At 33.5% G+C, this 21,927-nt stretch overlaps 1 protein-coding gene across 1 annotated transcript in view; it reads left to right on the top strand.

Moving 5' to 3' along the window:
• LOC124363049 (two pore potassium channel protein sup-9) overlaps positions 1-21,927 on the top strand; it is a 428,368-nt gene that overhangs the window by 394,371 nt on the left and 12,070 nt on the right. The window contains exons 3-4 of the mRNA XM_046818115.1: positions 13,402-13,557; positions 17,876-18,381. Of these exons, the coding sequence (XP_046674071.1) occupies positions 13,402-13,557; positions 17,876-18,381 (662 nt within the window). The remainder of the gene's footprint in view (positions 1-13,401; positions 13,558-17,875; positions 18,382-21,927) is intronic.

The raw sequence follows: 21,927 nt of genomic DNA, 5'->3' as shown, positions 1-21,927 counted from the left end.
ATATTATTTTCGTTGTTTAATTTAAAATTCAAGCCATCTTTGAACGGCTCACAACGGGTCAATGGATAGCCGTAAATTAGAATGTTTTATCTAGTAAGTCTACACCAAGTTTTATAGCTCTATCTTAAGTCGTTTCAATAATATTTATCCGTCCCGGGACTTTTTGGACACCTTGATATTAGAAAAAAAGACTCTCAAGCTATTATTTTGTTAATTACCAAAACACCAAATTCCGAAAAGTACGGTAAATTGCTGCGAATGAGATATCTTGTGTGTTAACGTTTTTGTCCCCATTTCCCAAAGAATATACGAGTACTTCTGCGTAACCAACATATCAAGTATCATATTCGGTTGAGTGTAAGGACATACAGTACTAATAAAAAGTATCCTGGCTAGGATTTTAAATTACACAAACACTAACCCAAATTCTTTTTTACACTTTGTACCGTGTGGCACCGACTCCCCCACCCAAATCATTTATTTCTTATATATCTTGTTGTTGGCATTAAAAACATATTTTGTGCTACGAGGATAACAGAATTGTAAGCAATTTTTAAAATAAGACAACGATTATTGAAGTAGAACGTGATCATTGTACAACGAATACATGGACAGCTCAAGGTTCTTCGGACACATATAAGAGTTATTGAGCAGTACCAATCATACTTATGATTAGGTAATGTTTTACAATACTTAAATGGAGCTTTTGGGAAATAGTAGAGTCTACAATGAGCTGCCTTTCAGCTTTGATTTTATTTTAAAGAATTTACTGCTTCAACTAGAGAAGTGTACTTTTTATACACTATAGGCCTGAATGATAAATAAACATCCAAAAACATTCCAAACTCTCTGTTTGGGTTGCTTAAATGTTTAAAAGTTTTATTTTAGAATACTTCTTTTACAGAATTTAAAATTCTACTTCACCCTTTCAATGCCAACGTCTACGTAAATGAATGTTTTAAAAATGTATGAAGTTTCTAAAACATGCATGAAATACCAACGTTCTGTCTCCGGACTTTCAAAAAATATTAAGAATATATAATTGTATATTTTTGCGCGTATCTTATATCAATTTACGTTAAAAGAATACTTTCTTCGTCTTAAACGTATAATGTATTGCAGAAATTAGTAATAATGCATATGCGTTTCAAGTATATAAACAATAGGTTGATGAATAAGTAGCAACTTTGATTTTCATTGCTCACATATTTACTGCATCATTAAAGGGCATTACAACCATTAAAAGCTTATACCTGCGTTATTAGGTGACATTTATGATCTAGGTGTCAACAAATTATTTTAATTAGATTTAGCAACCTTTATTGTTCTTTAAATATGTCATAATCGTATTAGATTTGCGGTATTAATCCTTATAAACTTCAATCGCGCGTCATATTAAAATGTGATAATATAAGACAGTATTAATATTTTTCCTGATTTGAGACTGTTCCCGCGGCTTCGCACGCAATTTCCTGTTGAAATACAGTACACTATATTCACGTATTCATTTACTATCACATTCTAAACATTCCTGAGATAATTGATAGTCGTTCCTTCATGAGCCTCTTGGGCGCATTATGAAAGTATGTACCATTATACCTGCCTCTATCTTTCGTGGCTTTTGCTAGGTGTTGATAAGTTATTCAGTACAATTAATTTATATGGATGAATCTCGATAAACTAACTAGATTATAAAGAATCAAATTCGATCTGTTAAAATTAATTTTCTGTCTAAGATATTTCCAGTATTATTGTGGAGTTTGCTTTGTGCTCCGATCAAGAAAATGTATCAACAAAACCCAATTTCGATCATAAAGCGTCTTCTTTTGGCTCTTTTCATTTACTTTCGATCTAACCAAATTCGATTACCTTATGTGCAAACATTCACGGCTTTGTACAATGAGGTGGTTTTTGTAACAGCGTTTAATATTATTTTCATCGCATTAGATAGTTTATTGATCGTTGGTGCAATCTAAATTTAAAATTATGCAGTAACTTCTTCTATGCAATCTGTATTACACTACTGATAAAGCACTTTATAATAATAATTTTATAAATTCTAAATGTAAACAATTAATGTTTCTGCCTCTTTGATGAACTCCAGCTGAAAGTATTAACAGCTGCTAAGTATCTGTTCACTTTGTATTACATGTCGTAGCGCAGTCTACCGGATCAAAGATAAAACATTTCAAAATCAACAACAATTTATAAATAAAACATTAAATAAATAAAAAATATATTGGAGAGAGTTGTAAATCCAAACCATTTTCTAATCCCCTTCAACACACACACACACAAAATTTCGTCAAAATCGGTCCAGTCGTATAGGAGGACTTCAGTGACATATACACGCATACAATATATATATATATATATATATATATATATATATATATATATATATATATATATATATATATATATAGATTATTACTTAAATTAAAATAAACGCAAAAACACATACAGACAGACAAACAAAAGGGAATCGAAAACAGAGAGAGACTATTGTTTGAGACATTTACTTTTAGCCCCTCTCTATATAATGATAAAGTTTATGTAGCTCTCTTGTATAGTTTTAAACCTTGTATATTATAACTGTGATATCGTCTGCCACCAAAATTTACCTAAATCATTGTTTAGATAAAAACACTTCTAATTTATCCAAATTATATATCAACCCAATAATACTGTCCAAACAGTTTATACGGGGAGAGAGGGTGTTGTGACAGCTGTCGATACCTACATAGATGCCATTTTGCCCATAATCCCTAGTGTTCGGCCCGGTGTCAAATTAATTCGTTCAATCCTCTGACAATAGTGGCGTATTGATATTCTCATGTAAACATTTCATTGTTCCGGAAATTCACGTCTAAAATAGTACATCATTTCGGACGGAGGGTTGTTTCCTAACGCAGGAAATTATACAGCATTTCAGACGGAAGGTTGTGACACCTGTCAATACCTTAACATACATGGCATTTTGCCCATAATCCCTAGTGTTCGGCCTGGTGTCAAATTAATTCGTTCAATCCTCTGACAATAGCGGCGTATTGATATTCTCATGTAAACATTTCATTGTTCCGGAAATTCACGTATAAAATAGTACATCATTTCGGACGGAGGGTTGTTTCCTAACGCAGGAAATTATACAGCATTTCAGACGGAAGGTTGTGACACCTGTCAATACCTTAACATACATGGCATTTTGCCCATAATCCCTAGTGTTCGGCCTGGTGTCAAATTAATTCGTTCAATCCTCTGACAATAGCGGCGTATTGATATTCTCATGTAAACATTTCATTGTTCCGGAAATTCACGTCTAAAATAGTACATCATTTTGGACGGAGGGTTGTTTCCTAAACTCACGCAGGAAATTGTACAGCATTTCGGACGGAAGGTTGTGACACCTGTCAATACCTTAACATACATGGCATTTTGGCCATAATCCCTAGAGTTCGGCCCGGTGTCAAGTTAATTCACTCAATCCTCTGACAATAGTGACGTATTGATCATCTCATGTACACATTTCATTGTTCCGGAAATTCACGTCTAAAATAGTATATCATTTTGGACGGAGGGTTGTTTCCTAAACTCACGCAGGAAATTGTACAGCATTTTGGACGGAAGGTTGTGACACCTGTCAATACCTTAACATACATGGCATTTTGCCCATAATCTCTAGAGTTCGGCCCGGTGTCAAGTTAATTCACTCAATCCTCTGACAATAGTGACGTATTGATAATCTCATGTACACATTTCATTGTTCTGGAAATTGCACTAGAGAAATTGTACAGCAATTCGGACGGACGATTGTGACAACTGTCAATAGCTACATAAATGCCGTTTTTGCCCCTAATCCCTTGTGTTCAACCCGGTGTCAATTTAATTCACTCAATACTCTGACAATAGTGACATATTAATATTCTCATGTACACATTTTATTGTTTCGAAATTTCACGAGGGAAATTGTACAGCATTACGGACAGTGGGTTGTGACACCTTTGCCTTAACATAAAAGTCACTTGAGCCATATTCCTTGTGTTGGACGCGTTTTAAATTAATTCGCTTAATTATCTGACAATAGTGACGTATTGATCTCCTCATGTAAACATTTCATTGTTTCGGAAATTCACGTCTAAAATAGTACATCATTTCGGACGGAGAATTGTGTCAGCTGTCAATAGCTACATAGATGCCATTTCGCCTATATTCCCTAGTGTTCAACCCGATGTCAAATTAATTCGCTGAATCCTCTGACAATAGTGACTTAATGATCATCTCATGTACACATTTTATTGTTCCGAAATTTCACGAGGGAAATTGAACAGCATTTCGGACGGTGGGTTGTGACACCTTTGCCTTAACATAAAAGTCACTTGAGCCATATTTCCTTGTGTTAGGCGCGTTTTAAATTAATTCGCTCAATTCTCTGACAATAGAGACGTATCTTCTCATGTAAACATTTTATAGATCCGGAAATACAAGCGGGAAATAGTATGGTATTTCGGACGGAGATTCGATACTTTAATGTACCCATAATCCCTTATATTCGATCCGGTGTCAAATTAATTCGTTAATCTTCTGATAATAGGATAATAGTTACATATTGATCACCTCATGTACACATTTTATTAATCCCGAAACTCACGCGGGATATAGTTCAGAATTTCGGGCGGAGGGTTTTGACAGCTGTCGATACTTGCTATGTGTTATATGTAACACAGTTGCCATTTTATCCATAATCCCTAGTGTTCGACCAGGTGTCAAATTAATTCGAGCAATCCTCTGATAATAGGATAATAGTTACATGTATTGATCTTCACATGTACACTTGTCATTGTTTCCGAAACTCACGCGGGAAATAGTTCATTATTTCGGGCGGAGGGTTTTTGACAGCTGTCGATACTTGCTATGTGTTATATGTAACACAGTTGCCATTTTACCCATAATCCCTAATGTTCGACCAGGTGTCAAATTAATTCGAGCAATCCTCTGATAATACTGATGTATTGATCTTCACATGTGCACTTGTCATTGTTTCCGAAACTCACGCGGGAAATAGTTCAGAATTTCTGGCGGAGGGTTTTGACAGCTGTCTGTAATTATTATTGTTGCCATTGTACCCATAGTACCTTGTACCTTGTGTTCGACCCAGTTTAAAATTAATCTTATTGCTGTATGGTAAAAATATATGTTCTTTTCCAAACTATTTACAATCATTGTGATTATTAAACTTTACGTGAAATCAAAAATAGTTTATGAACAATAGTTTTAAATTATTCAGTGACTTTAAAGCCCTTTAGATTTCTCTGTTTTTTATAATTTATATAAAACGATTCCCTTATCACGTTGGTAACCACCGTTATAACATTTACACGTTTAGATAATACTCCATATAGAAACTTTATAAGCAATGTTAAGTGCATTGACCAAACTCGTTTAGCGCATACTATAAATAACCTCCAATCATTCAAAATGTAGCATAGCGTAAATCAAACTAGATTTTATTGCACTGTGATGTTGAATTGGTACGAACTTCTCACAAAATTATTCGGCAGCTATCACAAAAGGGTTTTATAACCCTTTCCATGTATCCTTTGTAATTTTTAATATAAAATACACGATAAATTCCCCCTATAAAGTTAAGTACTAATTTTTTTGTAGTGGACGATTTATTAAAAGGTTTAGGTTACAATATAACATTAGTGAACATTTTATACTACAAAATACTCTGTCAACAAAAATATTGTTTTAGAAAGGAATCTTTTCCACGTCAAAGGTCGATGATTGTTAACATTTGTTTTTTATAATTTTTTTCATGTATAATACAATAAAAAATAATGTTCCAAAATTTTTTCATTATTAATAAAATATTTCGCTCATTTTCCGTAGCAAATCTCCCTTGAACCGCACGGTTAGAATGTCTTATTTCCCTCTAAAACCTCTAGTTCAGTATAACGAACGATAGTAATCTCTATGATTACCTCTTCCATCTGATCACATTGGGAACAACCTGAAACCACTATTCAGACTTCAGAAACGCACAAACTAAGCTTTCAGAAACTTGTTGGCAAAATGCTTCTATGTTTAATGGATTTCCATAAGGAAAACGAGCTTTAGCGACTGTCCTGATGGTTTCATACAAACCCAGGTTGGCGAGTGGACCAATTTAATCTCTAAAACACTTTTAGCACGTTTTCAGTAGAAAATCATTTATATTTATTATTTACCGAGGCATTTAGAAAGAAGATTTCAAAATCAAAACAAAAACATTTTAAGGTTTTAACCATTTTAGTATAAAATCCCCTTAATTGTGTTAATGTATTGTTGAATATTTATGCAATGTTTAAAAAATATATAACTGCATAAGACATGTTTTGGATTTTTACATGTGTAATACATTATTATGTTACCGTATGTTCTTTACTTATCCCCAAATATGATATAAATACAGTTGAGATACTGTGTTAAAAAATGTTTATATTACTTTAAAATAGAATATTACTGTAAACAACGCTTTTCTTTTATTTTGAGAAATCACAGGTCGCAAGAGTAGTGTAAGCTCTACATTTGACATAAAAGTAATGTATTAATTTGGCAAGTTAAAAACTAAATGGATCAGTTTAAAAAGAAACACATGTCAATTGCGCATTTAGTGTAGTGTAGAATTTATCGTTTCGCACATCCACCACTGTAAGCAGTCAATATTTTGGCCATAGCTGTGTTGCCATTTTACTCGTGATCCATTGGGATTACACGTGAAATTACTCCAGTAATCCCTTCACAATGCTGGCTCATTGATCCCACCACGTAGTCAATATCACATTCATCGCTAAAAAGGAGTAAATAACACTGGTAAATACATTGTTTTACTTCACACACTGAATAGATTCAATTAGTGAGCGAATCTATTTCCGGGAAATTTGCAGCCTTGAGTTGAGTAGAGAAATGTAAGTATTGTTAGAGATATAAGACAGCTATTGCGCATGCGCACTATCGTATGTCATCCTCAGCTATTACATTTGTGGATCTTTATTTGAGGATATCATGAAATACATTTCACTTCAAATGTACAAATTATACGCTTTTGTAACTATCCAAACTACTATTTTTATTTAAATGAAAGAGAACCTCCGATTTATGACACTTCCAAGTTAATCATCAAGTAACGTTTAATTGTGCTAACCCAAGGTTATAATTAACTAGCCAATATAACAGCACACTTCATACATAAATATGCGTTTAGGGCGAGATCAAATCTTTACAAAGTCATGGAGGTTATTAATAAACCGGACATAAAGTGAAATCGCATTTTGTATTAGGAAGTATACCTTGTACCGTGGGGTTTTTGTCCTTCATATCCCGAACCATAGCAAATTTTCAATTACACATCAGGACCTCTTCAAAGATTTATAGACAAGGTAAGCAAGAGTCCTAGTTCCCTGATGTTAATCCAACGTCTTTCATTATATACCAATGTTGGGTCTATATAAGACTAAACATTTTTAATACTTGTTGGAACAACAAGTTGCGTATACCTAATGTCCAGGCACCAATGACGTCGTCCAGGTAACTACTATCTTGATATACATGCTCAGGATTTTTGTCAATGCTCCAAGAGGGTCTAATCGACGTCAACAGCAGGATAACTTTCGTTTTCCTGCAGCCACATGCAGAAATGAGTGACATTGAACTTTTAATTGATTAGTTTTTAATTTTATCTCAGAATAATTCTGAATGTACTACTTAGGCTGTAGCTTAAAACTATGCACGAACCTCAATTTCTGCAAAGGTAAGATGAGTTCGATGATGGTGCATAACTCCCCATAAATATTTTAGCTGAGATTAATTGAACCCTATTATTACTCAGAGGAATACCACAATAACGAATTAAACTATAGCCTTCAACATTTTCGCTCATTGCCTTGAAACTTAAGAAAGCCTGTCAAACAACACGTGGTCTAATGTGTCTGAGGAAGACAGCCTTGCTATCGAGAAAGGCCTCACAAAAAAAAAATAAATTATCAATATTGATTGTCGTATTTTACAATGCAGTGATTAAGCTATTGCTTTATGTTATAAACTGAGATTAATTAACTATTTTAATTCCAAACTCGTTTTTGTAAAAGGTTCAATACCACAGATTTTTTTGGGTATGTTAATTCATACCATGTACAAAACATCTTTCCATTCTGGGTCGAAGAGTTTGATTTAGTTGTATACGAGAATAAAAGAAAAAAAGGCGGCTGCGGTCCAAGTATCGATCCTTGCGGAGCTCCAAACGTCAGTTTTACTTTATTCCAAAATGTACTATATATGAACACAGTGATCTCTGTATCTGAGAAGTGATGAAATCCTTGCTTGTGATAGACCTCAGATGCCTTTAAGGAAGTACCTTTACGAAGTGAATATCGCAGTTATCAATAGATATTATTGGAAAGAGTTTTGAAAGTTAAGGGTATTTTGTCTTCTTCTAGAGACAATCGAATGCTCCTTTCAAAGTATAAAAAAAATTATGGTTGCCTGTAAAGTCGGTTTTACGGGCGAAGATTTTACGTGACAACGTCTTTTTCTCGGTAGAATATTTATTGATATGAATATTATTAAATTGCACAATAGGAACAAGGAATTGAATGAAAATAAGAATTGCACAAATTTTAACTATAGAAATATATTTTGTTTACTAAAACATTGTACATAATTTGAAATTAATTAAAATTTGTTATTGTAAATGGTAAAGTTGAATAAAACATTTACTACAATTGGAATTTGAAATTCTTGCTAAACACAGTTAAATTCTAACTCCGCGCGTGGTGATTGGTCGGTTTAGTTCGTTTGTTTGGTCGCACTGTTATGACAGGTTAGAGGTTATAATTTGTTATTTTAAATGTTTGACTAGCAATACGCGCTGTTTCTTCTCAATCGACTGAATTACGATTGATTGCAGAATGATTTAAACTAATAATTTACTTAACACTATCAACATTTGTCAATAGTATGACATAACCTATAAACTCAGTTTCTCAACTTTTGTGTCAATCTAACAATTAATCAATCAATCATAGTTTACGATAATGAAATATCAGTGTACAATTATTTACCTTTATTGTTGTAGTTGTTGTAAATGACGAATCTAAGCACTCCACATTTTTCACGAATAAACATAGTTATCTGCTTTATCCCGTGCGGCGGACCCACAGTTATCTGCTTTATCCCGTGCGGATCCCGTGCGGCAGACCCACTGGACGGGCATCGTAACGTTACCGGGCGTTACACTTTTTCATGAGTGACTCCGAGCCGCAACCTAATTTAAGACGTTGTCACGTCAAAAAAACTAACCAAACAACTAAATACAATCTAGGATAAATCTAACAAATTATATAACGTGACACGTATAAGTCAGGAATCATAACAATGTGGTATGTCAACTATATGTGTTATAGATAATAAAACTGAATAAAAGTACTAATTATTGAAACCGAACCAAAGAATACAGATTTCAATAGGTCCGCAATTAACGACCAAACCATTCAAAACTGCCGGGATGGTAATAAGAAATGGTGGCCGTTTTGATAAAAAAAATCTGAAATCAGAAAACGGATGTGACCTTTTCATTTTTTACTATTGTTTAATTAAGTTTTTATTATTTGCCATCATATTTATTAATAGCACCAATTTATATTGTATTATAGATCTACAATATAAAATACAATTTGCTCTACAATTTGTATTGAAGTTTTGTTGTATAAATCTTTTCAAAATGTTGTTTTATGTTTTTTTAGACTTGCGTTCAGAATTTTTAAGATTTTGTATCTAGTTTAAATAAGTATGTATTTGTTCTCCTTACACTCAGTTTTATGAATTTCGTGTCAATTTAAACATTTTGTAGCTATGGTTGCTTCTATTACATTTCTGAAATGTTTGATTGTAGACATATCTGTTTTCATTGCTTAATATAACGTGCATAAAAGATAACCATTAATTCAAACACACAGCGAGGAACATACCAAATATAACGTTACCCGTAAAAACAAACTTAATAAACTATATTCAACAATAAGATTAGACAAGTAATACTTCGATCATCTGACAAATCTCAATAATAAGCGTAAAAAATCATAGATTAAAACTTTTACTATTGTTATTATTAAAGCTATAGACTGCATATTGTTTGAAAATTACGTCTTATTTGCTTAATCCAAAATAACAATCGAACTAAGCTCTTACCAACAAAGTACTCACGCCTTGTTATTATTAACATAACTTTAACCGTTGTTCGGTGGTATACAACCCCAGTTCTGTACCTGTATGCAAAATTAGGGAGAATTATTAAACTAAGCTCCACCTCAATTTACAACATTGCATCGGTGTGTACTAAAAGCAACAAATAATTTGTAAGTTAAATAATGTGACCTGGTACTGAAAAAGTCCCTTCAACACAATTTGTCAAATATAAATTACATACTTTTATTAGTTAGATACTCTTTAATAAGTTAATGTCAACATTCTATAATTATTATTGTTGGAACATTCGCCCTTAAAGTTCTGTAATTTTTATTTATCCTAAACATTGTCCTTTTTATGCTACATAGTGCCCTGTATTGTAAGTGTATAAAACATATATACTGTGAAGGGACAAAACCAAAGAAAGGAAACTGCCACTCTTGTTGCAGGTTGCCTTTAGAAGCAACTGACAAGAAGGCGAGGGCTTGGGCTATAATGACTTCCTGCGAACTTTGGTTCAACTTCGACACCGTCATTTCTTAGACTTACGTGAAGTCGTATTTTTCTAATTTAATCAGTTACCTTTGTGCCTGTGATAAAAGGATTTTATCAACATCTTGATAAATATGCTGTACTATTATTTACAAACATTAAACAGTTTAACTTGTAAACCCTATGACAACTTCCGCAATCTCCTTAAATAATATTATATGTATAACCAACAAAAACAAGTGGTTTTCTTTACATGTAAATTTCCATTTTTGTTGAAAAGTATTGAAATTGGTTACGTAAATTTTGTTTTTATAACATTTTCCTTAATAGTTTTTGAATTTTAAGCCATAATCTCGACATACTCCCTCTAACACATCTAATACCGTGTTTTAGATAATCATAAATCAAAACTGATACTTTTCTTAAAGTAATTCCACGCAACATTTATGCCTACTCATTTTTAAGAACCTTTTAGGTTTCATGACAGTGGCCATTTAAAGTTACAGAAATACACAACTGAACCGTTATAAGTGAATATGCTTACAACCATAATTTCTGATTAATTGCAACTAAATCCATTAAGATAAGATCAGAAAGATGTTTCTGTGGTTGTAAAATTTTCTCTAGTAAGGTTTCAAGATTATGGACTCTCTAAATGTTAGGGGTTACGGTTATATTGACATACCAACATTGATAGTTATTGGTCCCATCAGCGTTGTGTGAATCAAAAATCTAAACTAATAATGCATCTTCAGTTTGAAATTTCGAGATGACAGCCTCATTGGATATCAACCTTTCTTCCACTGAACCATAAGGAATATTCATGATTACACATGTCCTCGACTTTATAAAAGTAAGTCAAAGGTATTGTATGTATTCTGATAAATAAATAGAATAGTATCGCTTGAATAAATAACAAAATCAGATTAAATCGGATAAAAATGGCAGAACTCGGTCTGGCTAAACAAAGTATTGAAGAAGTATGCCCGGTTTCAATTCACCCGCGCTCTTCAACTGATTATTGCTGCTATCCATCACTTTTGGGCGCCCTCCTTAGTCTTACTTGTTATCTCGGTCTTGCTCTTTTTGCTCATTTTCTTACAACGCGTGTAATGCCTTTTATTTATCCCCTTTTGAATGGGAATTATCATAAAATTCCTTTCATACTGTTGCTAGATAGCAACAGTATGGAATAAATTGTATAATTTTGTAGTCTTGATATTTTCTGAGAAAATTTTTTTGAACCGTATAGTGACCAGGAACATAATTCCTTGAATTTATAATGTAAAAAGGGATTTCCTTATAGAAAATTAAGAGGTTACTATACTATAAACCTTTTCTTTATATATTTATTCCTGTTCAGAAACTTATTTATTGAACAAATATTAATAATTTCAAATGTTGTAACTGGATGAAATTTGTAACCAATTAGTTATATTGTGATGACGCAAGACTGTCAATAACATTTAGCTGAGCATTAATGAGCCTATCACTAAAACTTATATCTTGAGAATAGGTTCAGCTATCGGTTTTTTTCTTAAAGATTGCTCCAAGAATATTCATTCAAGTTCCAGATTATTAAATTCTAATGTTATCCCAGTCAAAACTTAATGAACAAAACAACTACTAGCTGCAATAAATATGTTTAAACGTTTAAACTTAATTGTTCTGAGGACCCAATACTAGTAAATCACTAATTTTGTGACTAAATAATTATAAATGGCGATAGCCATTTTTTTAGTAAAGAATTATGAGCAAAATTAGTTCGCTGCACGGGGACTTTAACAAGGATATCTCACTTTCTAGGCGAGAAAAGTAAAAAATTAACAACATAACCTAATATATGTTTAAATTTTCTCTGTATTGTACAATTTTTTTTTAAATAGAGTACCGTAATACAAAATACAATTTTGAAAAGAGAGCATAAAACTTCTATAGATCATCAAAGGACTCTAGAAACATCAAAGAGAGCTTTAAAACTACTAGTTACGATGCCCTGAAGAAGTTTTCACAGGACAGTTTTTCGTCATTGGTTCCGTTACCGATTGTCTTCCCATCGTTGACTAATCTTCTGACATTTTTCGAAAAGTTAATAAATTCGTAGAATATGTATCAAAATAAAATTCAGGAGTTTTTCCACCTTGCATTCAAGAATTTTTGTATTGGTCTGGTATGTAGCAAGTGTAATTTACGCCGTGAAGACAACTAAAATCATAAGAAATATGAAAGATGGAAAGGTCTTCGGATTTGTCTTTGTGACACCTGCCACAGTTGTACCAAGTTCTAAGCCTTATTTCACTATATCTTAAAAAAAACTACTATTAACCTGGACTAATAGCATATAATATAACTAAATAACTAAATAGCAATAAATGCTAATAAATTATTATGAACCGCTTTTTTCAAAGGGTTATTGAAAGAGAGGAATCTTTAGACCTAATTGCATTCACTTATATGGTTTGATGCACTCTAGCTGGCTTGCTTGATGCACCTTAAATGGTGATGAATAATCGACTTACTTAAGGTTACCATGAATCGTTCTTAAGCCAAGAGTGCTCGTTGGTTATTTTCCAAGAAGTGCATACCAATATGTGGATCAGCTAAGATTTCAAAACGGAAATGAACAGCTTTATACATTCCATACCTCCTACAACGAGAATATGACAGTGTTCTGTTTTGTTGCAGCAATCGAAAAGATGATTATCAAGAAATATAACATATCCCCAGACGACTTCCGAGTGATGGAAACCGTAGTCCTGAAGGCGGAGCCACACAAGGCTGGCCAGCAGTGGAAGTTCGCCGGTGCCTTCTACTATGCCACAACCGTGCTTACTACTATAGGTGAGTTTGCGTTCAAAGTGAAAATACTAAAAATTTAACAGTTTATAATAGAAAATGTTAATTAATGATATGGTAGGCAAACAAAACGCAGCGCTTTTATGCGTAACTTCTTTGCTTGTTCAGAGTGGAACTGGATGCCTCAGCACATGATCAAATAGTAAGCAATGATTTTCCCTGTTACTGATGAAGCATTATCCTGCAACCACTCATCATATTACATCAGACCAACTTTAAATGGTTACCTTTTAGAATACAAAAATACCATGCCCAAACTTGGATTCGAACCCGGGACCCTGGAGATAACAAGCTGAGACGCTAACCACTCGGCTACCAGGAACGACAAAATTATGTTTTAAGGCGAAAATGTTGCGGCTAGAGTAGCGCGCACCAAAATAGTCTGATGTAATTTGAAGCGGTGTTGCCAATTCGTTACTGATAGCCAGCTTCTTTCGCTATGAGTTCATATGGTATTTACGTATCTGCAAAACAGATAAATGAAAGAAAATGTACTTGATTACGATAACAGCTGCTGTTAGGGTATTGCAATGATGTTGACACGTTCAGTAATTTTCCATACACGTGCAAACGGTAACAGTGATGACGCAGGGTGTAGACCCATCAGACACCATGGGACTATTTTCGTGCGAGCTACTTTAATAATTATTGTAACAGCTGATATAGAAGTTTCAGTGTGGAGGGATGCAGAAGGGTAGTCTGCAAGTGAATGGGGTGATAATATTAATACAAAAAATTTAAGGATTCGTATTGTTATATCAAATAATTTAATATTTTTATGGGAAAATATTCATCATGAAACGTTACCAATGTTTCATTACGAGCGATGATGACAATAATGATTGTTTAATTAATCGATAGATCGTCTTCTTTTGCATTTATAGAACAGTAAACGTAAAAACTCATTAGGAAGGTTTTAAAAACTCAGTTTTGAGAAGTTTCCATCATTTACCTTAAACCCTTCCAAGGGTCTTTTTTGCTGGGTGTTTTCATCAATTTATTTTGCACCCATTACTACATAAAACAAGGAACATAAATATATATGGAAATAACAACTGCTAAAATCGATAATCTAAACAGAGTGAAAAATTAGAAAAAAATCTAAAACTAACTGGTTTTAATTAATATTTCTAGATATTCAGGAATTTAGTGTTGTAATATTATTCAAATATTTTATCGTAATATTAAGCCAAAGATTTGACATTTAAAATACAGAGAGGAATTAACGAGAATCGTTAAAACTTAATTAAGAAGGGAAGGTGAAATTATTAATACCAGCAGCCGGCCAGTGAAGGTGTAATTAATCAGTGTAAGTTGCTCCTCAAGTGAAAAGCTGCCGCAATACCCCCCCCTTGCTACCCTTCTCCCCTCACCATCACTCTCGTCCTGTTATTCCCATGTTTCACCACCCTTGTTTTGTTTACTATACGATATTTGTCGGCCTTAGAGCTCGTTCAATACCACCTGGATATAAAGCCTTGTTATATAGTTAGTATCTAATCAAAGCATCTACAAACTGTTATTCCCATTTTTCACCACCCATGTTTTGTTTACTATACGATATTTGTCGGTCTTAGAGCTCGTTCAATACCACCTGGATATAAAGCCTTATTATTGTTATATATAGTTAGTATCTAATCCAACCATCTAGAAACTTATTACACGTAAACAATATCGGCATCTACTACAATAAAATTACCAATATTTTTGTCATCGTGATGGTCCTGTTAATTCTTTGATAGATTGCTAGTTTCGAATTAAATTATCTGAAAATTAGATCATAGGAATTAAGGTACTGCCTTCAATCGAATAGTGTTAGTATCGATTTGTGTACCAGTACCGGCTCAGAAACATGGTGCTATTGCAGGGAAGCTACAAACACTTTATGATATCGACGAAAAGTACTTAGAAACATGAAATAATGTTGGTTTATTTTTGTACATTCGCTATTGTAAAATCAACAAATTTCGATTCATACTATTGTAAGGATACTAAGTATTCTTTGTCATATCGAGTAGGTACTGACATTAAGATGGTGGTATCGATTCTTATACCATTCGTTAGTATGGAATCAACAACATACATTTATAAAGGTATCAATGGTATCTTATAGCGAATGATTTTAGGTTATTGCCGCTGGAAGAAAGCGATAAAGGTAAAAATGTTATATTTGTGTGTTTGTTTAGGCCGTTCAATTACTTTTCATTTTAATGTATTGTAATCTATTTTCATAAACATAATTTAGTATAACCAGGCGTAACTATTTAGAAATTGGTGACAGTTTCACCACTGGTTTTTTTTCAGCAACTCTTATGTACCGGTATTGCAAATCCATATGTTATTCTCATAGTTTGTACTTGATGATGTATGGTTTGAAAGGATAATAGGATTTCGGACATTTGCTATCCTTATATGTTACGAAAAGTATAACACGACGTTTCGAGAACTCAAATCTGGCCTCTTTCTCATTTGAAAAAAAAAATATCAAATACATAAATACGCACTTATCCACCATCTGGACATCAACCAGATTTGAGAAAATTAACCAAAGCGATGTCACTGCACAGAAATCAATATATTAGGGATTAAGCGCAATGTAGTACCTTATTTTGATTATTGTAAAGTTACAAAAAAACTTATTGATAATGCTTCAAAACCTAATACTCATGAATCTTTAACTTTTCCTTCTAAACATTTATCCCCAATTTAGTCTAGAGCACGTGGGTAGAATCTGGCCTCTTCTAAACTATCTACTCTAACATTTTAGATTTTAAATTATCACCCACACAAGTTTCCTGGACCCTGAACAAGTTTCTGAATAATTCAGCAATCATCATTGAAAAATTCAATAACAAAGTCATGTATAATAACCATTTGCTTCATAATTTAACTTCAAATTCTAATGAACTGAAATCGAACAATAACAGAATAACGGTTAAACTGTAGCATACCACAATGGCTTAATGTACATCATCAAGTAGATATAATTCAATGGTTTGTCCATTTCCTGCAAACAGCATTAATGCACCGAGCCCTGCATGGATTATGGTCTAATCAAAATCCTATTTTAATCCAGTTTGTTGTAACAACGATTTTGAGTGTCGAAATTCCTCGACTAATAGTATTATTAACTCTTGAGATAAAGAGTTCTTTAGTAGGGTTGGCTGATTATGTTTTAAATTTAACTTTCTTGTCCAATTGCTGGTTTTCAGTGTAACAAGCTATGAAAATTGCGAAATGATAAGAAATTTTAGTACTTTTAACCCTTTTGATACCCTCCCATTCAGAATCCCAACAAAACTATCGTGGCTGCATTCGATTTCTTTCCGAGGAGAAACTGCACTATAGGCTTCACGAAAAACTAGATTGTGTACTTATACAATGCAAATTGGCTTCTAGCTAATGGGCTATTTGTTTAATGAGAAATAAAAAGGTAGCCTTTAGGTTTCAAGTTCCTAGAAAATGGTGTTTTATAGTAGTACCTATAAAACTTTATGATAATACAACTCTCCTTGTATGGGGGTTATTACTATCATGTCATTCATTACTCATGTCATGGCGTCACTCTTGATTGCCAACTCAACTTTTCTTACCACGTGAGATCCATATGTAAAATTGTTACAACCAACTTGAAATCTCTATCTAAGCTAAGTACAATTCTCCCAGTCCCTTCCAAATTAGAGATCATAAGGTCAACATTTTTCCATTATAACCTATGGTCTTCCAACATTTTCTTTTTGTTTAACACGGGAAAACGTCATGGCTCTCAACCGTTTTCAGAATAGGGCATTGAGATTTGTTTACGGTTTGGAAGTATGAACACATCAGCGAGTATAGATTAAACGCTGGAGTACTATCGGGGGAGGGCTACTGCCATCTTCAAATCGTTGAGCTGATCCATGCATGAGGTTTTTCAGACTGAAAGGCTTTTATATCTTAGGAGAAAGCTGGTTTTCAGGCATGAGGTGAGTCAGCGGTGTACTCTACAGGATGGTCTGTTACACCTCCTAAGGACAGGTTTATAGAAAGGGAAACGGGCATTTAGACACTTTGGGCCAAAAACACTAGTGTTCTGCCCTCTGCAATAAAAACCCACAGCCACTTAAAATTTAAGAAAAGTCAATTTAAGTTTTAGGAATGTTTAACTTATTAGTTTTACTCGTCTCCTCATTTTTTGTAGTGTATGTTATATGAATTGTGTATACTTTGACACAAGTTGTCATGTAAAGTTTTGTGCTTTGATGGACATTAGAAGGTTACCACTTGCCTCGTTCAGAGTTATATTAGTGTGTTTTCTGTTAAGGATATGGACACTCCACGCCCAACACGGTGGGGGGCAAGCTGTTCACGATGTGCTACGCCATCGTGGGGATCCCCCTGGGCCTGGTGATGTTCCAGAGTATCGGAGAGCGACTCAACAAGTTCTCCTCTGTGGTGATCCGCAACGTGAAGCGATTGCTGCGGTGCAAGAACGTGGAGGCCTCGGAGATCAACCTCATCTGTGTTGTGATGACGCTGAGCAGCCTGACGATAGCCGGGGGCGCAGCGGCCTTCAGCAGATACGAGGGCTGGACTTACTTTGACTCTGTGTATTACTGTTTCATCACACTCACGACCATAGGGTTCGGTGATATGGTCGCTTTGCAAAAAGACAATGCACTGGACAAAAAGCCGGAGTACGTGGCCTTTGCGCTGATTTTTATTCTTTTCGGGTTGGCCATCGTGGCCGCGTCGCTCAATCTGCTCGTGTTGCGATTCGTCACCATGAACACGGAGGATGAGAGGCGGGACGAGGCTGAGGCTCTGCAGGTAATGCAATATTACATTCATTAAATAACGTTTTAATATTGATTTCATCTAATACTGATTAAATTTTAAATCACGATTAATCGTATCTTTTTACGATTTATTTTTATATTGATATTATTTTTTCGTTTATTTATTTTTGTATTGATTGCATTTTTGTTTGTTTTCTATTTGAGGGATAAGTTAATAATTTACCACAATTGTATTAAACTATTGTAAATTTTCTGTATACAGTATGAGGTTGAGTGGTAGAGAGCGTTTAATAGCCCTAACCCCGCCTCTTTAATAAAGGCATTCTTCATTTCATTTTTTTCATTTCATTTCACCATAAGTTAAACCTAAGTATTACAATGTTAGTTTTAAACGTATAGTTAATTGTGATGTATGTTCTTTGAATGTACTTAGTACGCACACATTCGCTCTTTACTTTTAGGATATTTATATTGGTCATTTAAACAAGTCTCAAACATTTTTGTGCCTTTACAACTAAATATTCAATAAGTATTAGCAAAGATTCATGTTAATTATATATTGAGAAAAATCGTATTTGTTCTACATAGGAATATAAGGGTCTAAAAGTGTTTGATAATAAAATTAACATTGTTCTTATAAGGGTGAACCTAAGGTCCTTTCACTGCACTCTTAGGTTGAAAAAAGTTCATTTTATGGCCTTAGCCATAGATATATACACAGCCTTATGCTTTAGGATTGCCTCCTGAAAAGGTGAGCAGATTTAGTTTCTGAAACTTTGATGTAATAAGAAAATTAAATGTTCAAAAAAATTCCAATATTTTTAAGTTCTTCATGTTTTAAAATAAATCAAACAAATGGTAATGGTTACAATGTATTGTATCTTCACGTCATCCCCAAGCTATGCCATCATACTACTTAATAGTATAGTATTTAGCAGACGTGTCCTAGCTTGGTTTTCTTATTATTCTTCTTAGATCTTTTATAAGCTATACTAGTCTTTTAAATTCTAACTTTGTGATGAATTAATCTGCGTCTTTGTTTATTGTACGACTATGTTCTACACAATATTTTGGCAGTCGGCAAAAATGCTTGTTGTGTTGCAAAGAGTGCGTTGAACGTTGAGCGCCGACTGGCTGTAGGCTACTGTTGATACAGTGTGATCGAGTGGTAACCATCTTTTCCATTCCTTAAGTCACTGACTCTACTCGGAATGAAAAATCTGTGAGAAGAGACAAGATTGCTGTTTCAATAGTACTCCGTGTTTCGATCTTACTGGATCTCTTCAGCTAGGTGTTGATCACACATTTCAAAAATCTATCCTATGACACGGCTTTCAGATTGCTGAAAGCTTTGGAATGGCGTGAATACACAAGAAATTGTAACCATGAACAACTTATCCGCCCCAAGAAACAACACCATATTTCAGATTGTAACGTATACAATTTTTGTTCGATATTACTTCGGTAACATTAGGTTCTCCTGTTTACACCTCGTCGAAACATTGCTTACACAATTGCAATCTTTAAATCCGTGAAGAGCCATCTTCAGTCAACTGATTTTAAACAAAAATATTTTAAGAATTGTGTAAGCAATTGTTAGACGCGCTGTGATCAGGTAACCTTGGATATTAGTTATTTCATGGGTAGAATAAGCCTGACAACTAATGGTACTTTGGTTGTATACGGATACCACTCTGTCCTCATCTACTACTTGTTGTTACGCGATATAAGTAGGTAAATACATACACGTCCGTGTTATCAGTAGAAAACTTTAAAGTTAACCTTTACATACGCTCACGTGACCTAAGCTTGAATTAAGATACTATCTCGAGGTATGTTTTTCTTCTTCCGCAAGAGGTGCGGGTGAGAAATGCGTTACCGAAGCGTGGGGGACGCTGCCTTAGCACTCCCTGGGCTGTGGCGTCACGCCTTGGGGTGCTTATTCAGCGCATGGACACGTGTCAAGGTGCTGAATTAGCACCCCTCAGTTTCAATATTTCCCAGTTATTTCACACATTTAAGGCTAATGCATTACTCTTGCAAGAGAGCAACCAAACTTTTTAATACCAATGTTACAAAGGATAATAGGGTTTGGGATGTTTTCCATCATTGTTATAAAAAAATAAACACTGTATTTCGAGGGTTGGAGAATTCCTAAATAATAAACTTTTAACAAACTATTATCTGTATTTAAATTTAAGAATTTACTTTTTTATTAATATTATTAATTAATTTTTTAGTTCCTCAATAATCCAGAACCATTATATCTTTGATTTCTCATTTCGATTTCAGTTTTTTCCTTATGATTAATTGATTTTTTATATGAGAATTTAAAATATTAAATATATTTTATAAATATAATAGAACTACTAAAAATAGTTAATTGGCACGATAATGTTTAGCTGAATATATGTTTTCAATATCGGAAATCATAACAAAACAAAAGTTTGGTAGTATTGGAAATAATCCTTCTGTCTGATACCTTGCAAACAGCTTTAAAACCGTATAATTATTTACATGGTAAGGGGATCTATCTTGCTTATGTTAAATTACCTACCTATTTTTAGGTAGATTTTTCTCAAAAACTAATGAATGAAGCTTCCTTAAATTTAAACTAGAGCTGCTCTAGTGCTTGAAAAAGAAAGATAAATAATATGAAATAAGTTTGTAGCAGTGATATGTATTTATATTTAATTATACACAATTATAACAGTCTGTTTCATGTTTGGTTTATACAGATAAGTTATTCACTAATAAACAACCTCAAGGATACTACGTTTACTATTATAGCATGGATTCAAATTAAAATGTTTCGACTATGGACAGAATTTCAATCAGTGGTTGCAGGCCAGCAATAGATGTTATGCTTTATCTTTCTTGACACTATTGAGAAAAGAACGTAAATAAAGAAATCCATAATGAATATCACAGAGAGGTTTCTAAATGAATGTTGAAACATTCAACGCTGAAACTAAATCCTAAATTCTTGTAATTTAATTATTTATTTTTCAATGTTGCTGAGAGGAGCATGTTAATCTCTGAGGTGTGGTTCTGTTTGGGGGTTTTGATACTCGCTGTAACTTCAAGGTAAACATTAATATTATAATAATTTTAATTTTAATCCTTTCTTGGGAATTAGTTGTTCCACTAAGTGATAAAGCAACATATAATACTTTCGCTACGCAGGAACAGGACGCTTTAAGATTAACAATACTTTCAATTCGTTGTTTTTCAAAAGATTTTAAAATTGTATTATTTTTATTCGGTCATTGTGAGGATCCAAAAATATTTGAATGAAATATTGTAGATCTAGTGTATCTTTTTAGTTATTTTTATTTCCTTTTGTAAGATTTTCCCCAATAAGTCTTTATTACTCTACATCTATGAATTCTATTATAGATCTTTTATAGATTTCTTATTTATATAGTATTTACATAACGGTTCATAACTTCAATCTTACTTCGAGTTTTCTTTTGGTTTGTTAGATTTTTGTGATATCCATCCTTCAACGGGCTTTGCTATTCTAATTTTTTTCACAATAACTGAGTTTCTTTGTGTTTGTAAGTTTTTTTTATTA

Source organism: Homalodisca vitripennis, chromosome 5 (assembly GCF_021130785.1).
Source record: "Homalodisca vitripennis isolate AUS2020 chromosome 5, UT_GWSS_2.1, whole genome shotgun sequence".
Lineage (NCBI taxonomy): Eukaryota > Metazoa > Arthropoda > Insecta > Hemiptera > Cicadellidae > Homalodisca > Homalodisca vitripennis.
This window is presented reverse-complemented; position numbering and strand designations above follow the sequence as displayed.